Source organism: Cydia strobilella, chromosome 2, assembly GCF_947568885.1.
Source record: "Cydia strobilella chromosome 2, ilCydStro3.1, whole genome shotgun sequence".
NCBI lineage: Eukaryota > Metazoa > Arthropoda > Insecta > Lepidoptera > Tortricidae > Cydia > Cydia strobilella.
The window spans coordinates 16,366,111-16,385,354 of NC_086042.1; the positions used below are offsets into that span (position 1 = coordinate 16,366,111).

The following is a 19,244-nucleotide window of genomic DNA, read 5'->3' on the forward strand; positions in this document are numbered from 1 at the left end:
TAATAAGACGAGCATTTGGATGACCTGCAATACTAATAATCCTACCAGAGTACTGCTTTATTATTTATCAAGTTGGTCCCAAATTGGCTTTCGTACCGCACAAATTTGTCAAATGTTTGACAACTCCTTGTTTGCATCGCTACAGAATTGTGAACAGAACTACAAGACAAACTTTAACAAGCAATTAAACTGTACCCTCCACAGATTAATTATTTGTTTGCCCAACTAACTGAGAGCTGGATTGGTGTTATGTAACTAGGAGTTCTCGACTTTAAATCAGATAGTGCCGCGAAGTGTTGATATCACTGCTTTTCCTTGGAATAATTGTATGTAAATATTATTCAACTTAATGAGATACTTAGGCCTACCTAAGTACCCAACTAACAACATGTACCTAGTAAGTACCATACTTTATAAATATTTGAAATGAAATATTTTTTATTATTTAAAATATTTATAAAGTTAACGTTTTTTAAAGATTCGTCTGAATGACTAATATACAGTTATACAATTCAATTCAATTATTTATTTTTAATCATTTTGATCCATATAGTGTTAGTAGGTACAACAAAACTTAAAATTAATTAAGGTTAGTGACATACAATTACAATTTACAAAACACACACATAAATTATAAAATAACAAATAAAATAAATAAAATCTAGGCAATCTAGATGCACCATTTCTCAACATCTGTTGCTGCCACATGTAGACTGTTCCAGTGTTTGAGTAATAGTGCATCTATCTTACCTGCCAACGTTTTCAGGTTATTCGACATAATTATATCTTTGGCAATGCTTATGATTTTTAGGCAGTATAGGAAGAAAACCATTTGCCTAAGCATCACAATCCGAATCGACGAGATGTTTTTAGGATTCAAAGGGTACTTACCTATAAACAAATTGACATTTTACGAGGATACAAAAATGCAGGCAGTTCTTTCAACCGTTAGCCATTTTGTGCGAGATGAGCTGATTCTTTAGATCATACTAAACAACATTCGACATTTTTTTATGGGAAGGCCATTTTATTGTGATTTTGTAGGTTGATCTCATATTAAAAGTTGTTCAGTAAGTATAACCAAAGACTTAAAATAATTAATGATATAAGAGGTGTAGAGTATAAAAGAAATTCGTCTCTCGAATTTATCTAATAGAATACCTGGAGTAAATGGTACAAAATTAGTACAAACAGCACAGGTTAGATAGTAAGGTGACGTTGTAATTTGTGTCTCTGTCTTTCCTATTTTCTAAAGGTATCCAACTTTTATCTATAACATTAGCATTTATTTAGATTAATAAATGTACATTATGTATTAAGGATGACTCACGTTAGACCGGGCCGTGTCCGGGCCGGAGCTTCCGGCGCTTCGTTTTATATGGAAAGCATCACGTGATCACCTGTCATGTCATAGAAAAGTAAGCGCCGGAAGCTCCGGCCCGAACACGGCCCGGTCTAACGTGAGTCATTCTTTATTTCATCTTAAAATAATGTTCCATCAAACCAATACAATAAAATGACCATAAAAAATACCATCAATAAAAATACCTATTACTTATAAATCCTTACAATAAACGTAAATAACAATAAACCTAAACTAACCCATACAAACTAGTCAAACAACCCACCCCGCATCGCTCCCGACGCAAAAGTGCCCATCACGCTTGCTGCGTTTCCGCGTTAAACTGCGATGGACAACCTCTGCGCCAGAAACGACCCGGAGCGGGGGTCGAGACCCCTCTCCCGCAGGCGACGCCCCAGCTCCCCGAGAAAAGTTTTCTCTTCAATCTACACTATTCCATCGATATGTTTTGATCTAAGTCATGTAGTCTTTGAGTAACATTATCTAGTAGGAACCAGTCAGAATCTCTATAAGCAACTTTATATCGTCGTAGTTGCGGTAGTTCTGTCGTGTTGGGCGTCAGGAAACAATTGGACTTGCCCTGGGATTATTCCAATAGCTCGATTAACCGCCTCAGAAATACCACCTAATAATCTTCTAGAATTAGTGATGTACCGTTGTTGGAAAATTTCCCACGGTTGGGAAAAAATATTTTTAAAATATGCCTTGCCTGTATCATCTTTTTTCACTGCAGGTATGAAGCTAACGGTAGTGCATATATTTATGACTAATAATGTTAGGATATTGTGTTATTGCAGTTATTGCTGAGACTAATAAGACCAAACTCTGAGTTAACTAGCTGTGAGCTGCTGTGAGCTAAATGCACACATTATTATCGCGGTTAAATTGTTAGAATATCGTAGTTTGAAATACATTTCAGCACAACAAAATTCGATTTTGCTCACTGTTTACATTAAGATTCTTAATTTGGCTTACGCAATGTTACTATTTTTTTTAAATATTCGTTTTAGGAACGGAACTTGAATAGTCTTAAGAAATCATCGGCTTTATTTTAAATTAAATTTGACGAAATAAGAACCCTCCTCGTATGAGTATGAATTAGAAATAATTAACACATATCAATCTGAAAGACAGCTATCTTGAATTTCTAATTTTTTTATTCAATCGCGTCGAAAACGTCTATGAATCCACTCTCTACATATTATTATAGTTTTTAGTGAATTGTGAGTTCTCAGTTCGGGGTGAATAACTACTAGTGGTTGTTAGGCGCTCAAAAGCCATATGACGTCAAGTTTTAACAATAAGATGGCCATGCCGTGACAATAACAGAAGCAGTGGATATTTACCACTTACCAAATTAATTATGGGTAACTATTATATTTCGTAATTTTTTTTCCTCGTGAAAATGTTTCGTATTGCATAATATCAAAATGTGTGTGTATGGTGTCAGGACCTATTTCGGAGATTTAGGAGGTAGACTTATTTCGGATGCTCTGCTGATATTTTTTTTAACAGGTGTTCTCGCCAAGCAACTTTTGTATAGGTACGCATTGTTCAGTTATCAAATATATTTAACCGTCTCTTTTAGCCTAGTCGGTAGTGACCTTGCCTATGAAGCTTTAGGTCCCGGGTTCGAATCCCGGTAAGGGCATTTATTTGTGTATTTATTACGAATATTTGTTACTGAGTTATGGATGTTTTCTATCTATTTAAATGTGTGCGTATTAATATATTTATGTATGTATACATATATACCTATAATATACCTATAATATACCTAGTACCTATAGTATCTATAAACTTTGCTTAGTATGGCGCCCGGTCGATATGTGTAAGATTGTCCCCAACTCTATTTACATACTAAGAGCGAGAAAGAAACCCCGTCATGTGACTTATGGAGGGCCTTAGGGAGGGACAACGTGATTTGCTCAAATATCGATCAAATATCGGTTTTGTTACACAGTGTACTATAATTCTAGTGTGACTACATAATCGGTTGTTGTTACTGTATACAAAATGGCCGCATTCCCAACACCGCATCCGCAACTTGCTAATCTTCCAACTTGGATTGCCAACGTCGTACCTTAAACTTCGAGGCATTACTATGCATTGGTTTAGTCTTATTTAACTTTGCCTCAATAGCATTTAGTTTACACGTCTTTGATATAGTTGAATTAATAATTCTATAATAACATTTTATTTATATATCTATATATATAAACGTAAAAGTCCTGAACGACTGACTCACTTAAATCAACGCCCAGCCCAAACCGTTGGACCTAGAGAGCTAATTTTTGTTACAATAGGTAGCTTTTATAACGTTAGTATCCACTAAGAAGGGGTTTTTCAAAATTCATCCCCTAAGGTGGTGAAAAAGGGGTTGAAAGTTTGTATGGAGATCATAAATTTTTTTGAGTGTGGGACTTGAAACTTCGTATAAAGGCATATTATTAGAATACAAGAAAAGTAATTTCAGCGTTCTTAAAAATTCATTCCTTAAAAGGGTTAAAAAGGGGTTGAAAGTTTGTATAGGGTCCAAATTATATTTTAAGCTAAAGAGTTTGAAACTTCGTAAAAAGGTATTTCATTAAAAGAGAAGAAAGCTAATTTCAACGTTTTTGAAAATTCATCCCTTAAGGTGGTAAAAATGGGGTTGAAAGTTTGTATGGAGATCAAATATTTTTTTGAGTGCGGGAATTGAATCTTTGTATAAAGGCATATTATTAGAATACAAGAAAAGTAATTTAAGCGTTTTCAAATATTCATTCCCTAAAAGGGGTTGAAAGTGAATCTATTACAAATGCTTTAAAACTTCTTAGAAATAAGATTCCAAAAAAGTTATTTCAACGTTCTTAAAAATTCAACCCCTAAAGGGGTTATAAACGGGATGTAAGTTTATATGTGGTACAAATTTTCTTTTAAGCTAGGAACTTGAAACTTGGTAAAAAGGGCATTATATTAAAATAGACAAACACCGTTTTTGAAAAGTTTGTATTAATAGTTTCGGGAGCGAATATTTTTTTAAATAGTGGACTTCTAAATCTTCTAAGAGGGTCGAGAGGTATCAATATCGGGAACAATTTTTTTCAGTTAGGGTCTTGAAACTTCGTAGTTTGTGAAAGACAAATTTCATGCGTCGTATAATTATTAACAAATGATTAACCGTCCCTACCGATATATTTTGCTGCATAATGTTCTATATTATGCTCATGTAGAATATATAACCACCAACATACAAATCCACGAGTACGAAGTCGCGGGCAACAGCTAGTATATCTATAATATTACTTTCAACACATGCTAACGTTCTTCTTTCGACCTGGGATCGGTGTCCAAAGGGAAATTCGATCATTTCTTTTAATAATATACTCCGTTGGCTCAGCAAATAAAGGATCTCACTTTAGACAGGCCGGGCCCGGGCCGAGGCGTCCGACATGTCATTTTCTATGACGGCTGATCAGTAATCACGTGGTGTCTTCCATAGAAAGCGAAGCGCCGGAAGGGCCCGGCCCGGCCCCGGTCTAGCGTGAGTCATCCTTAAGACTTTGTCTCCGATACGAGACGGCGCCACTTTTTTCGGTCCCTTGCCTTCTCGCCAAATTAAATGTTGACTAGGAGTTCCCGCTGATCCGCATCCACTGTGTCACTACAGCTATAAGTGGGGTACAATTCTATTTTTATTTCTATTCTATTTTCAAAGTATTTATAGTATAATACTATAAATACAAAAAAAAAGTACATTCTGCCAGGTATATTCTTGTCGCGGCATCACAGCTGGTGTTGCGTGAAAGGACGTCTCCACGCGGCCGCCACCCGGCGCCGGGCGAAGAAATACTGTCAGTGTGGAAAAGGAGGCCGCCAATTCAGGAGGCCGAGATTTTTAATGATAAGAAGGAAAAGGCCTGTGGTAAATAAAAGTCACATTTACATATCCAATGTGTATAATGAGTTTTTAATATTTATTTTCAATTCAATTCAATACTTTATTCATAAAATACAATTTTACAAGTCAGGTACATGCTAAATACTTAGTTTTAAGTCTTCTTAATTATATAGATATTTACATAGTTCAAAGGGCAAGGCAAGGCTGAGCTAGCGAACCAGTTGTTTTTTTTTTCAATACTTAATAATAATAAGTTTTACCCACTTAGTACAATGCTAGGTCTCGTAAAAGGCATCGACTGTGTAGTATGCATCAGACGCCAATTTAGATTTGAGTTTTTTATAAAAACATAGGTCGCTAGTTATTTGCTTCAGCTCTAGCGGGATTTTGTTATAAACTTTAGGTCCTACCGTATGTATACACTTTTAGACTTGGCAAGCGCGTTTTAGGTGGATTAAGTTCAATAGGCCTTCTAAAACTCGCACCTCGGGCGTTGCCACGAGTCGGAAACTGTTTTAAGTTGCGTCTAACGTATTTCGCCACTTCGAAAATGTATAGGCACGGTAGGGTAAGAATTCTTGTCTGTTTAAACAGTTCCTTTCCATAAAACTTTAATGGTGCTACTAAAATTTTAAGTTTATACGGTCCACCCTTACAAATTTCACCCGCTTTTATTGGCACATTGCTCGTACTTACTATCCATGGTTTCTCGTTGTACAAGATAATGTTTAATTTGAATTCACTTGATCCATAAGTGAGCCTATAAACTGTTTAAACTTATCGAAAGGTAATTTTACTAGAAAGTCAAGTTAGCATCTCTTTAAGAAACGTTAAGATGATTTGTTGCTATAGGATGTATTGAGTTAAGATTAATAACTCGGATTCAAACTGCACCAGCGTTACTGTGCAGCATTGCTACAGGCAATTTCAAAGTCAGTCAGTAGCAACGCTGCTGCAGTAACGCTGGTGCAGCCTGAATCCTAATGTCACCTTTAGGTATATAGTAAAAAAGATGCGTTATGTGACATTACAAATTGTATCAAACGCAAAAAAGTGATTAAGCTTGCTTGTTCATTAATGTATTTATAACTGTTTTCATAACTGCTGTTTATGTTTCTATTTTATATTTTTTAACACATTTCTTTATTTTGCAGTTTCAAGGGTGCACTTTCTGTTCCGGGTCATACAATTGCTGCCACGAGACTTCACCAGGACTCAAAGCAAAACTGACAAACAAGTCCATACTTCATGCTTCGCAAATTACATCCAAATCAAATGTTACTGTAAGTAAAAAGTGAAACCTAATTTCAACAAGGTAATTACGTTGGTCGTCACCGCTCGAGGGTACACCCTGTTTTCAAAGTAACAATAAACCCGAAAGGTATCATAAATTGAAATACTTAATTTTATTAAAAGGTGATTTAGCCCTCTAGTCCTTAGGTCGAGACGGGAATCAAATGTATCGCTCGAGTAGTGGAATACGGTGGCCCTATAAAATAGAGGGCAGAGGATTATTGGTTACATAACTATAAGTAAACATTTTTCCCCTCACTAGCTCGGAAAGCCGTCTTTTATCCTTTAAAACAAGCGGGGAAAAACGCATTTTATCCACTAGTGGGGAAAGTAATTTGACCTTGGATGGAGCGTGTTTAAGTAGCTTGACAGATAACAAAACGTAAAACGCTCATAATAATAGTTTGTTCGATATTAATTATCACTAGTGGCTCTGTGAGCTATAGACCTCGCGAGCATAGCTTAAGATGGATGTGTCTAGGATGGTTTAAATAAGAGGGTAGAATAGCTATAGACAATAGGTACTTTTTTTCATACAATTTCCATTTCGGGAGAAAACGGTTTCGACTAACTAAATCTTAACAAATCACTTTGATTTTGATGTTGATCGCTTCAGCATAATATTTTCTAGGTTTATAAATTTCGCTTTGAAAATTATTGTGGCTTTTTAGTAGGTACATTACCATTAGTTGAACCCTATGAAACTATTGATACTGGATAGGAATGGAATCGATTGGCATAAAAAATAGCATGTGAAAAATAAAAGTTTTCATTTCATACAATTTGTATGGGAAAAGTTTTCCTCGATTTGTGGCTTTCCTAGGCGAAGTTTTTTATGTTCCCATACAAGCTTTTGATCGTGGATAGGAATGGGATCGATTGACATCAAAAAAACATGGGAAAAGGCTATTAGGGAGTCTAGGGACACAGCCGCAGTGGTTGACGTGAAACGTGGCGTGGAAAAGTTATTGCGAAGACTGCATAGGGCCGCTTAGGGACCTCATAGCGTAAAGCAGGCACCCTGTATGTAAGACTTGAATGTTGAGCTTTGCCCTACCCTACAGTGAAAAGCTTGTAGGTAAGAGAAAAAGGGCGCCGCAGGCATTTGTCAAAAATGATCCTTTTCTTGCATCCTGTAGGTACCTATGTTTTTTCCAAAATCGACAAAAAAATTCTATTTAATCATAGAATTTGGTCACAAAATTTCACGAGAATCGGTTGAGAATTGCGACCTGTAGAGGAGAACATCCGGACATACAAAAGCAAAATGGGCGAGTCAAACCGTAGACCTCCGCTACGCTTCGGTCAATTAAATAAATGGTTTGAGAATCTAATAAAAAATACCAGATTTAGCCTTATTTAATGATTTTAAGTCATAAACCTTAAAATTCCATAATAAACGTTTGTTTTTTAATAATTATGTTAAATATAATTCTGAACGCACAAGTTAAGTCGATGCAATTTCAAAACGCATCATTGACATTTCATACGTCAGAAATGTCAACATTGTCAACAAAAATTTTACTTAATAACTTCTCACGTAAAAGTACAGAATTTCCAGAGTTTTTTGTTATAATATCGTTAAAAAAATGAGTGATTCCAGTTGATGAAGATGATCTAACGCCTGTGGATGTTGCATTTTCCTCGCTATAGTGAGGGGAAAAGTTATGTATTTTACTTCTCGTGTTTCAATTCCACTCGCGAGTAAAATACAACTGCACCCTTGTATAACAAATAACTATTTCCGTTTTGGTTTGCAGGAATGCGCATGCACTAAAAACCAAAACTGCAATGGCAAGTTGATTCACCAAGCTGGGATACAGAACCTGTGTAGATTTACTGTTGATGCGTACTTTACCTGAAAAAAGTAATGTACATGATTATGGTATTTAACTAATATACAAGTGTACGTTCTTACCTGTTTTAATAATAGCTACGTAAGTCATAAAACTTGAAATAATTTCCATTTTCCTATTATAGAGTTAAAATGGGGTTAAAAATATTTTTTCAAATTAAGCATTTTAAACTTCAAAAAAGGAATAAACATATGTATTGGAATACAAGAAAAATAATTTGTGTTTTGGAAAATTTTTCCTCTCAGAGGGTTTAGAGGATGTTGAAAATTTGTACCTATTGAAAATAAACACTTTTTAAAAAGCATTGTAAAAGACAAAGGTCATGATTGTGTTGGATAAATATTAACCTTTTCACCTCAGCAGCTCGAACAAGCCTACTTTCGTCACTCCCTGGAGTGAGGAAAGTGCGACTTTCCTCACTCCAGGGAGTGAAACAATGTAGCTTTTTAATTTAGTGAAGGCCATGAACTTCATACTTTTATTACATTTTTTTTATGGTATGGTACGGTACGGTACGGTAGGGTCCGGTCCGGTCCGGTCCGGTCCGGTCCGGTCCGGTCCGGTCCGGTCCGGTCCGGTGTCGTCTCGTATCGTATCGTATCGTATCGTATCGTATCTTATCGTATCGTACATATTATAATACTTTTTCTGTTTATTCTGTGTAATTCGATACACATTTTAACCTTTAATATGTTCTCACTACTGAGGTGAAAAATTATGTGTGCAACACGAGAGCAAAGTTATTTTACATCTCGTGTTTTTGAGTCCCTCGCTACGCTCAAGATTCTACCTTGGAATCACTCGCTTCGCTCGTGATTCAATTATAGAATCTTTCGCTTTCTCGGGACCCAAAATAAACACTCGCAAGAAAAACCAACTTTCCTCTCTTGTTGCACAAATAACTATTTCGCTGCCATTGACTTGATATAAAGTCAGTAGGTACATTTCGTGGATTATTTACGTGCAATTTGTGGCGTGGCGTACATCGACGTAGCGGCGAAATGGTTAACCCGGCTGCTATTAGACCGCGGGCCAGGAACAGATTTCCATGACCAATCGCCTCCCGGGCGAAAACTCGTATAGTGGTTAACAGCTATGTATGATGAACCCTCGTGAACGTCAGCTGCCGCTCCGTTTGTGGGTTGAGGAATGGCAGCAAAAAAATAGTCTATAAAAATAAATTTAGTCATCGCCTCCCGCTTGATACTTTGTCAGATGAAATATATCGCTGTGGAAAGACCGTCAGCTGGTCGCATGAACATGTAAAAAAGAAAATTCATTTCAGTCATCGGCGTCATCGCCTCCCGTTTGATACTTTGTCAGATGGTAGTTTAGATGCTATTGTTAATAAAACAAATCGTCAGCCGGTTGTATCGCGGTGGAAAGACCGTGTTACGCGTTTCGGTGGCTGCCATTCTTCAACCCACCAACGGAGCGGCAGCTGATGTTCACGAGGGTTCATCATACATAGCCGTTAACCGCTATACGAGTTTTCGCCAGGGAGTCGATAACTGACGAAATTTGCGCCTGGCTCGCGGTCCATATTCTTTGCTACACAATGTTCATGTAGAATTATAACTCAACATAAAAATCCACGTGAATTCTTGGGCAATGCTAGTTTCATGATAATCGAGAGTAGAAACACAAACCAGAGAATCTGACGCGTAACGTATTCTGTTTGTAGCTAACGAAGTACGAATACCAAATGAGCAGAGTCAAGAATTCTCGACGCAATCCCGGGAACACTGCTCAAGTATTAATCAATAAATAAATAAATAATAAAAATGTTATTTATTTAGGTATCAATCCATTACATTAAGATGATAATTATTATTATTCTAATTTATACATTAAAATCGATATTAAATTTAACTATTCTAAACTAAACTAATTATTACCTAATCTAACGCTAATTATAGTATTAATGATAGTGGTTTAAATAACTTTAATTCGCTAAGCTAAGATCATTAATGACGATTGCTTTCCAATTATTTAACTACTTATGGAAACATTTAGCAACCCAGAATACAACTTCGTAGCGAATAATAAAGTGTGAGATCCAGGAATTATTAGAAGTTACTAAATTGAAATTATCGTATATGATTTACTTAACTAAATTAATTGAGACCTAATCTAAAAAAAATATTTATATTTTAATAAAAATACTTTTATTGATTAGAGAAAAATAATTAAATGTTTAATTTTAATAGCTAGGTGAATTCATCGTATAGCCAGATTTTCTGAAGAAGTGTAAATGTGTAACAACTAAAACTTTTTCATTCAGCAGATAGTGTTTCTTGGTGGTAGGTATTCGTTTTGTCCAAGAATGCTCCTGGATGATTTAAGCTTCCAGTGATTACGGCTCACCGAAGCGAAAAGAACAACAACTAATTCTACTTGTCTGCGTACACAATACACATTGGCGTAATGAATAGGGAAGCCACAGCTTTAAATTACCTTTTATGTTTCAGCTAAAAAGTTATTTGGCTACCAGACCCTTCTACAGTATCGATGAGTACTTTGGGAACAATTTATGTGACTAAGATTGCTTTTGACGTTTCGTATAGTTACATTATACATTTATTAAATAGCTTTATTTTGTTACTACTTCACTAGTTTCACTTCTGTGTATTTTTATTTGTATTAAATATCTCAATGTTGTTAAAAATAGTAATTATCTTTAATTGTGACATTTTTATCTGTTAGTTACTCAGAACATTTATGGACATTTACTGAGCCTCTCACCGTGGTCTTCCTCAGACTCCTGAGACCGTGCCGCGAAAGATTCGACTTTTTTTCGGGAAGGCATGATAACCAGGGGTCGTAGCACGGTACGCTTATCACCATGCCTGTCACGTTCTAACAAGTATGTTAGTGCGAAAGTGACGGACTTAGTGATAGGGGAACCATGCTGCGCGGGCTGGTATAAAATGCGAGTCCCAAATCGTTTGACAATTACTCCGCAAACGACAGAGAAAAATGTTTTTTTTTTTTCAAAGTGGGTACACCTTCGTGGCCATTATTAAGGCTTAATGGAGGCGATACGTATGAATATGTATGCGATATACTTATAGTTGGCCGGGGATTTACTCGACAGCTTAGTAAAGTTTTCATCAAAATTCGTTCAGCCGTTTTCACATGATGCGCGGTTAAATAAACAAACAGACACCTTAGCTTTATTATATGAATAGACTACTTATATACAATTTTGCATGACACTTGTATCTTCTTAAAGCAAATAAAGAATCTAAATCAAATATCAGTTTGTTCTTGAAGACGCTAACTTTGTTGTTTGATGTTATGCTTAACTTTCCCGATCGCGATCTTTATTTAAATATCCGAAGCCATATTGGCAATTGTACTAAATCGGGAACAGGAAATTAAGAATTGGGCATTGATATTTATCTAAGGACGTTATCAAATCTTAATTAACATTAAAAGTGTTTCAAATAAACTCTGATATTAATTGACGGTTGATGGGCTCCTAATATTATCAAGATGAGATTGCTCTCTTGATAAAAATGACTGGGATTGGCCGATTGATATTTAATGCTAGTTTGATTAAACAATCTCCTACTGTTTATATGTACGTTTTGATGTGCCCTAATTTTCTATGATCTTTTGAAACAAATAGGTATAAAGGAGGTAGGACGCTAATTGAATGTTAGTAATTTTCGAGTTAAGAATGAAAACTTCAAAAACAACAAAAATTAGAAGGAAAAAATCGAAGTTTACTGTTTTAATTATGCGATGAAATTAATGTATGGTCTGTTGAATGTATGTATATATGTATGTACTTAATCAGTTACAGATCTCTCTTATTGCAACTACGCCGTCAGTTATCAAACCGAAATTACCTCCGGGCCCTTACCCTAAGTTAGTTTTGATAACTACGTCCATAACTATCTCGCAGCAAACGAGAAAACTATAGGCGTAAACAAATATACGGAGTTACGGATATAAAATATCTAATAATACATAATAATAATATACGTTCTCGCAGTTAACTAATGTATATGGAGGTTAGGACCTCTAGTGAATGAACACTTAAGCAATTATCCAAGTTTCAAAAATCATTTCTAAGCATTTATAAATAATTGGAATAATTAACTACAATTTAATCAATACTCATGTCTGCGATTTTTTATTACTTTCAGTTTTTGACTTATAGGTTAATTTATCAAAAACTACCCAAAAATCTAATCAATGAAGATAAAAACTAGATGACACCGCAAAACCCAGTGAATGACCATTATCTAGATCTTTTCAATCAGCATTAAAAAAATTACACAAAAACCGTTTCCAGCTCTATTTTAGTAGGTATAGCAAAAGCGTTCATATCTTTTTATCGCCTCCATATCGATTCCAAATAGATTAGAATGTAATAAAATGATGGTTATTCACCAATAACACAGAAACCTGTTACATATTAGAAAAAGAGAATCAATCTTTAAAACAAGAAACAACGTGCATATTTTGATGAAATAAGGTCAGGCTCAGCAAATAATGCTTAAAATAATAAATTTGTCATTGCATTGTTCATACATAGAATTAGTAGAAATCTAATAAATGAACAAGCCAAAGCTTGTATTGTTTATTGCAGAATCATAAAAGAAACAAGCTCTATACAATGTTCTCAAACCAGTAAAGTTGAGAACATTTGATAAGCCGGTAATGGAACTAAAAAATAAAGACTTAATCGCATAATACGCCGACAAAGTGTACATTTATAGAAGGACTTCATCTTACCAAACAACTAAACTTTGTACGGGTAAACATTAAATAAGCACTTCATATATTGCTCCAAAGGTACACTGTTCTTATCTGGGATCAAATCTTTCACAAGAAAGTCTAAACCGTGAAATTATTTAATTTAACTGTAGGCTGTACTCCTTAAACTAACCAACATTTTCTCAGCGATTTTAAAATGAAGTCTTTACAATTCCTATTTTCATAAAAAAATAATATTACCTTTAATGTACGCTATCATCAGTGACATTGACGTTGCTTGTCATGCTTTAAACTAAACAAAATTCGCAATTGTACATTGCGTCTTAGAATAAACTTTAGTGTTCTAAAAATCAAAATAAAAGTTATTTTTAAAAGTTGCTGAGCAAAATAATATTTGTTAGTTTGAGGAGTACCTACAGTCTACAGTTTAAATTTTTGCTCGTGTTACGGACCACACCCGATGTATAATAAATAATAAATAAATAATAAAAAACAATAAATAAATAATAAATAAATATTATAGGACATTCTTACACAGATTGACTAAGTCCCACGGTAAGCCCAAGGATGCTTGTGTTGTGGGTACTCAGACAACGATATATATAATATATAAATACATACATAGAAAACACCCATGACTCAGGAACAAACATCTGTGCTCATCACAAAAATAAATGCCCTTCCTTATAAGGGATTCGAACCCAGGACCATCGGCTTTTCAGAAAATCGTTTCATTACCGATCGATCCATTATAGAGAGAATTTAGCACATCCACTCGTTTCAACAAACAGACAAACAAACAGATCCACTTTTAGCCGAAGATAAATAGAAACCGTATATATTTCAATTTTAAATAAGGATAACAACAAAACCTGTCAAAAACTCATTCAAAACGAACGTGTGTCTATTATACGCGTCTACAATAGTGCCGGCAAACTTTTTAGACCACGTCCTATTACGCACGGAAACGTATTGTAGGTAGCGTTAAAATTATGCCCGTGCTAGCTCGTGATGTCATTGTCGCGAACCATTGATTTTATACATGGATTTGTAAAGCTCACGTGAATTAGTTTTTCATCGCTCCTGTTTGGAATACTTATTGCCAAATTTACGAACTCACTGAAAAAAATAATTTTATTGTTAAATAAAACTATGAAAACGGATTATATCGCGTATATTGAATTTATAATACATCCCGACGTTTCGAACTCTTCTTTTTTTTTTTTCCTCAGTCACCCGTTGACCACGAACGCTGTAAAGAGTTCGAAACGTCGGGATGTATTATAAATTCAATATACGCGATATAATCCGTTTTCATAGTTTTATTTCATGAGTAACTATCGCGGTAACTGAAGACAATATAATTCTATTGTTAATTACGTAATTTTCATTTACTGATTCAAAAAGCCTGTGATAAGATACATTTATTGATAAAATTGTAGAAATTTTACACATCAATTCAATATGGATTATTTTACCATACTATATTATACAATGACAACCATATTATTATAAATCAATTTATATTACACTAGCTGTTGCCCGCGACTTCGTACGCGTGGATTTGTATGTTGGTGGTTATATATTTTACATGAACATTATGCAGCAAAAGATATCAGTAGGGACGGTTAATCATTTGTTACAACAACGCATGAAATTTGTCTTAACAAGACTTTCGTGTTAAGAGATTTCCTGGCTCCGAAACTTCACGAATCGTATGGTTACAACAACAACACATGGTTTCAGCAAGACGGGGCCACCTGCCATACAAGTAACGTGACCCTGGAAGTTTTGCGTGAAATGTTTCCTCAAAAAATGATATCGAGGCGAGGTGACATTGCTTGGCCTCCCAGGAGCCCTGACTTAACTTCGGCAGACTTCTTTTTGTGGGGTTACTTGAAGAGTAAAGTGTACTCCAATAATCCGACAACCGCAGCAGAATTAAAGGAGAATATTCGTCAAGAAATCCAATCAATATCACCGCAACTTCTAACGAGTCTTTCAAAATTTACGAGCAAGACTGGAAGAGTGCCGCAACCGCTACGGACGACATCTTCATGATTTAATTTTTAAAACGTAAAATTTATTTCTTTATCCCAAATACTAATTATAATTTTTATTTAAAAACATAAAAATTGATTTTTTATTTTTTAATGCATTTATCACTGGCCCACCCTGTACCAAGTTTCATGTTCCTAGCTTAAACGAAAACTTGTACTACATATAAACTTACATCCCCTTTTTAACCCTCTTTGGGGTTGAATTATTAAGGACGTTGAAATAACTTTTTTTTGTAATATTATACAATGCCTTTCTAAGAAGTTTCAAAGCATTTGTAATGGACCCAAACTTTCAACCCCTTTTTAACCCTTTTAGGGGATGAATATTTAAAAACGCTTAAATTACTATTCTTGTATTCTAATAATATGCCTTTATACAAAGACTGAAGTCCTGTACTCAAAAAAAGATTTGATCTCCATACAAATATTCAACCTCTTTTTACCACTTTACGGGATAAAAACGCTGAAATTAGTTTTGTTGGTTTTTAATATAATACCCTTTCACAAAGTTTTAAGTTCCTAGCTTATTAATGTTCTTGTTTTTTAATAGTATGTATTTTACCCAAGGTTCGAAATCATAGCTTAAAATAAAACTTGAACCCCATATAAACTTTGAAACCTCATTTCATCCCCTTAGGGGATGAATTTTGAAAAACGCCTTCTTAGTGGATACTAACGTTATAAAAACTACCTATTGTGAAAAACATAGGTCCAACGGTTTGGGCTGGGCGTTGATTTAAGTGAGTCAGTCAGTCAGTCAGCCAGTCAGGACTTTTACGTTTATATATATAGATTACAATGTTCAATTTGTCTTCGTAGTTCTATGATTACAATTTTGATTATCATGATAACAATTGTGTTAATTAAATAACTATTATTTTTATGAAAAAAAAATAGGAACTAAACAACCTTACCTAAAACAATATTTAAATCGAATCGGTGGCTCTTAACTTCCTCCATCATTTGATCCCTACTGACCGCGATACCTTAATAAGTATTTAGAATTGAATTTTTATCCCATATTTTTAGTATATTTTCTATAGAAGTGCTATACGCGTGCGCCCGTGAGGGACAGAACATACGCAATGCGACAATATTAAAAACACGTTTTATTTTAACATTCCTGACAACATACCAAAAACAACCTACATACGTATATTGGTCGGGTTATTTGTTACCCGCCATAAACCATATCAAATTTACGGTGGCGAATAAAAAAAAGTGAGACTGTGACAAGGACAAACAATAATAACGCTTTCTCTGCTACTCCTACTGAAAGTTCCATAAGAGCATCTCATTCGGTCATCTCCCGGCTCTACCATTTCACATCTATACTATTGTACCTCTATGGTTGTATTGTATTGTAGTTCGGGCGATTTTCCGCAACTCGACGACTGGCGCCTATTTTGGCGTGACATGGGGGTGGGCTAGTCCTGCCAGCCCAGCTCCTCGAGGAAACCTATCAAACCTTTGATGTTGAGTAGGACCTCGGGGAGGTCTCTCGGGGATCCGAGATGTTTTGCCCTGTATGGGGCCACTCCGCTGCACTCCAGCACCACGTGAGAGGCTGTTTCTTCTGTCTCCATGCATCCTCTGCATAGGGGACTGTCTGTGACACCTGTTATAAAAAGATGTTTGTTAAATAGTCCATGACATGTTATGACACTGGTTACCATGCTCAGTCGGGTCTTTCCTAATTGAAGGAGCACCCTTGTGAGCTTTCCGTTGATGCCAGGCATGGCTTGTTTGGCCTGTCTGCATCCAGTCTGGTTTAGCCAATGTTCTGTGTTTAGTTTCCCTGTACGTGCCAGCAGCATTGAACGTACCTTGCTAAACGGTATCGGGAGGATCGGTTCTGGGCCAATCGCTCCCGCACTCGATCCTTGCCTGGCAAGCTCGTCCGCAGCATCGTTACCCCGGGATCCGCTGTGTCCTTTGATCCATTGTAGGGTGATCTTATTGTTATGACATACCTCCATTAGTCGTTCGTGGCATTCGTGTAAAAGTTTGGATGTGACTATATGGCTTTTTAGAGCCATCAAGACTGCTCTCCTGTCGGAGAGTATGCGGATGGAGGATCCTACTACCTTCCTTGCAGTGATGGCAGCCGCCGCGTTTATGATGCCCATGCACTCAGCCTGGAATACCGAGTTATGGGCTCCTAGCGGAGTGGTGATTGACATGTTCAGGTCTTCTGAGAAGGTGTTGGTTTTATTTAATATTTATAAACAAAAATCAATCACAATAATTTAATTAAACGCAAATCGATAGTTAATTAAATCGAGTTATCATTGAAATGTAGCAACACTAAGTTACATTATTTTTACTGTGGCAATACTTATATACCCTCTCTTTGAACATGAACAGACCTGTACTTGCTTCCCAGTGTTTATAAAAGATAAATCAATATAATTATCTAATCCGCATATAATCTTTTATTCCACGGCCCTTAAATTACAATAGGTTATGTGTCCAGCATTTTAAAAGTAGTATGGTCATTGTAAAAGTGTAAATATTAAAATCAGTGTAAAGGGAAAGTGTCATAGCAAAAAAAAATTTATAACCGTTAACAATGGACAAGTTTAAACAAAAACGGAACATTAAGCCTTTTGATGGTGAAAAATATAGTATATGGAAATTTCGAATGCGATCGTTGCTCAGTGAATTAAATGTGATTGATGTAATTGACAACGGAATTCCCGCAGTTCAAGACGAGGACTGGATGAGCAACAATCGAATGGCGAAGAACATCATTCGCTACTCGGGAGCGGTGGCAGGCGAACGCACCGCACGCGCTAATCTTATAACCTGCTATTTGTTTATCGCGTTTCGAATTTCATTAAAACATATACATTTCACGACTATAATATGAGTACCAGTTGTGCAACGTGTGATGAAGTGATAACCGACGGTGTTAAGTGTCCAAATTGCAAAGGATTATTCCACTTTGGATGCGTCGGGGTTCGTGAGGCCGTTCACAGGAAATGGGACGCCGAAAAGAAAAAGTCATGGCGGTGCTCTAACTGTAATATCGCCCTTTCGTCCCCCTCAGTTATCCAGGAGGCATCTCTCAGCACCATACTTCACGAGCTACGAGAGACTCGGAGTGACCTCAAGAACGAAATATCGGAAGTGAAAAACGATGTGCGAGACGTCCATGATAAGTTGGCTACATTTGACCAGCGTTTACTAAACCTAGAATCGCTAAAAGTAGAACATGATGGTCTTAGTAAACAGGTACAAGAGATGACGTCTACTATTTCTGAGCTTCGTTGCCAAATTTCACAGAAGGAACAGCATGATCGAATCAATAATATCGAAATTTCCGGAATTCCGTTTAAGAAAAATGAAAATTTAAATAATTTACTACACGCCATATGTACAAAAGTAGGTTTCACATTATTGTCCGGAGATGTTGATACCATCCATCGAGTACGTCGGTTCAAGGACTCCAAGCCTGGACCCAACCAAACAACAAAAAATGACGGTGGCGCGGATACCTCGCAACATGTACCGCACACAAATATACCAAACATCATTGTTCGTTTTACACAGCGCAGGCGAAAAAACGAGCTGATGTCGGCTGTACGGGCCCGGCGGGGCCTCACTACAGCTGATCTGGACTTCGATGGGCCTGCCAGGACTGTGTACATCAGTGAGCATCTGTCGCCAGAGAACAAACTTCTACTTCGCAAAGTGAGAGCCATCAGCAAAGAATGCGGCTACAAACATGTTTTCGTGAGGGAATGCAAAATCCTAGTTATAAAAAAAGATGACCAAAAGCCGGTTCTAATCTCCAAAGAAAGTGATCTTTCGAAAATATCCAGATGACTTTTACGTCTATTAATTAGTTTTTTGGTTTTGTGTACTCATGTTTCGATTTTTATTGTTGCTAAGACGAGTTTGTTTTATTGTAACTTCAACCTTATGTTACTTATCCACAAATACAATAATCTATTTGAGACAATAGTTGTTTATCACGAGCGCTCGGGAGGAGCGATATTACTTGTTGCTATGTTATGTAGGTACTTATGCGTGCAAGTGCATCTGTTTAAAAT

The 19,244-nt window shown here is 36.1% G+C and overlaps 2 protein-coding genes across 2 annotated transcripts; both read left to right on the forward strand.

Moving 5' to 3' along the window:
- The first annotated feature begins 2,656 nt into the window (after positions 1 to 2,656).
- On the forward strand, positions 2,657 to 8,411 carry LOC134752674 (uncharacterized). Its single transcript, XM_063688354.1, has 4 exons — positions 2,657 to 2,730; positions 5,113 to 5,270; positions 6,401 to 6,529; positions 8,300 to 8,411. Exons 1-4 carry the CDS (start codon positions 2,727 to 2,729, stop codon positions 8,399 to 8,401), a joined length of 393 nt encoding a protein of 130 aa, XP_063544424.1. The 5' UTR covers positions 2,657 to 2,726; the 3' UTR covers positions 8,402 to 8,411.
- A 9,643-nt stretch (positions 8,412 to 18,054) lies between these two features.
- On the forward strand, positions 18,055 to 19,017 carry LOC134749603 (uncharacterized). The gene has a single exon (XM_063684622.1). It carries the CDS (start codon positions 18,055 to 18,057, stop codon positions 19,015 to 19,017), a length of 963 nt encoding a protein of 320 aa, XP_063540692.1.
- The last annotated feature ends 227 nt before the right edge of the window (positions 19,018 to 19,244 follow it).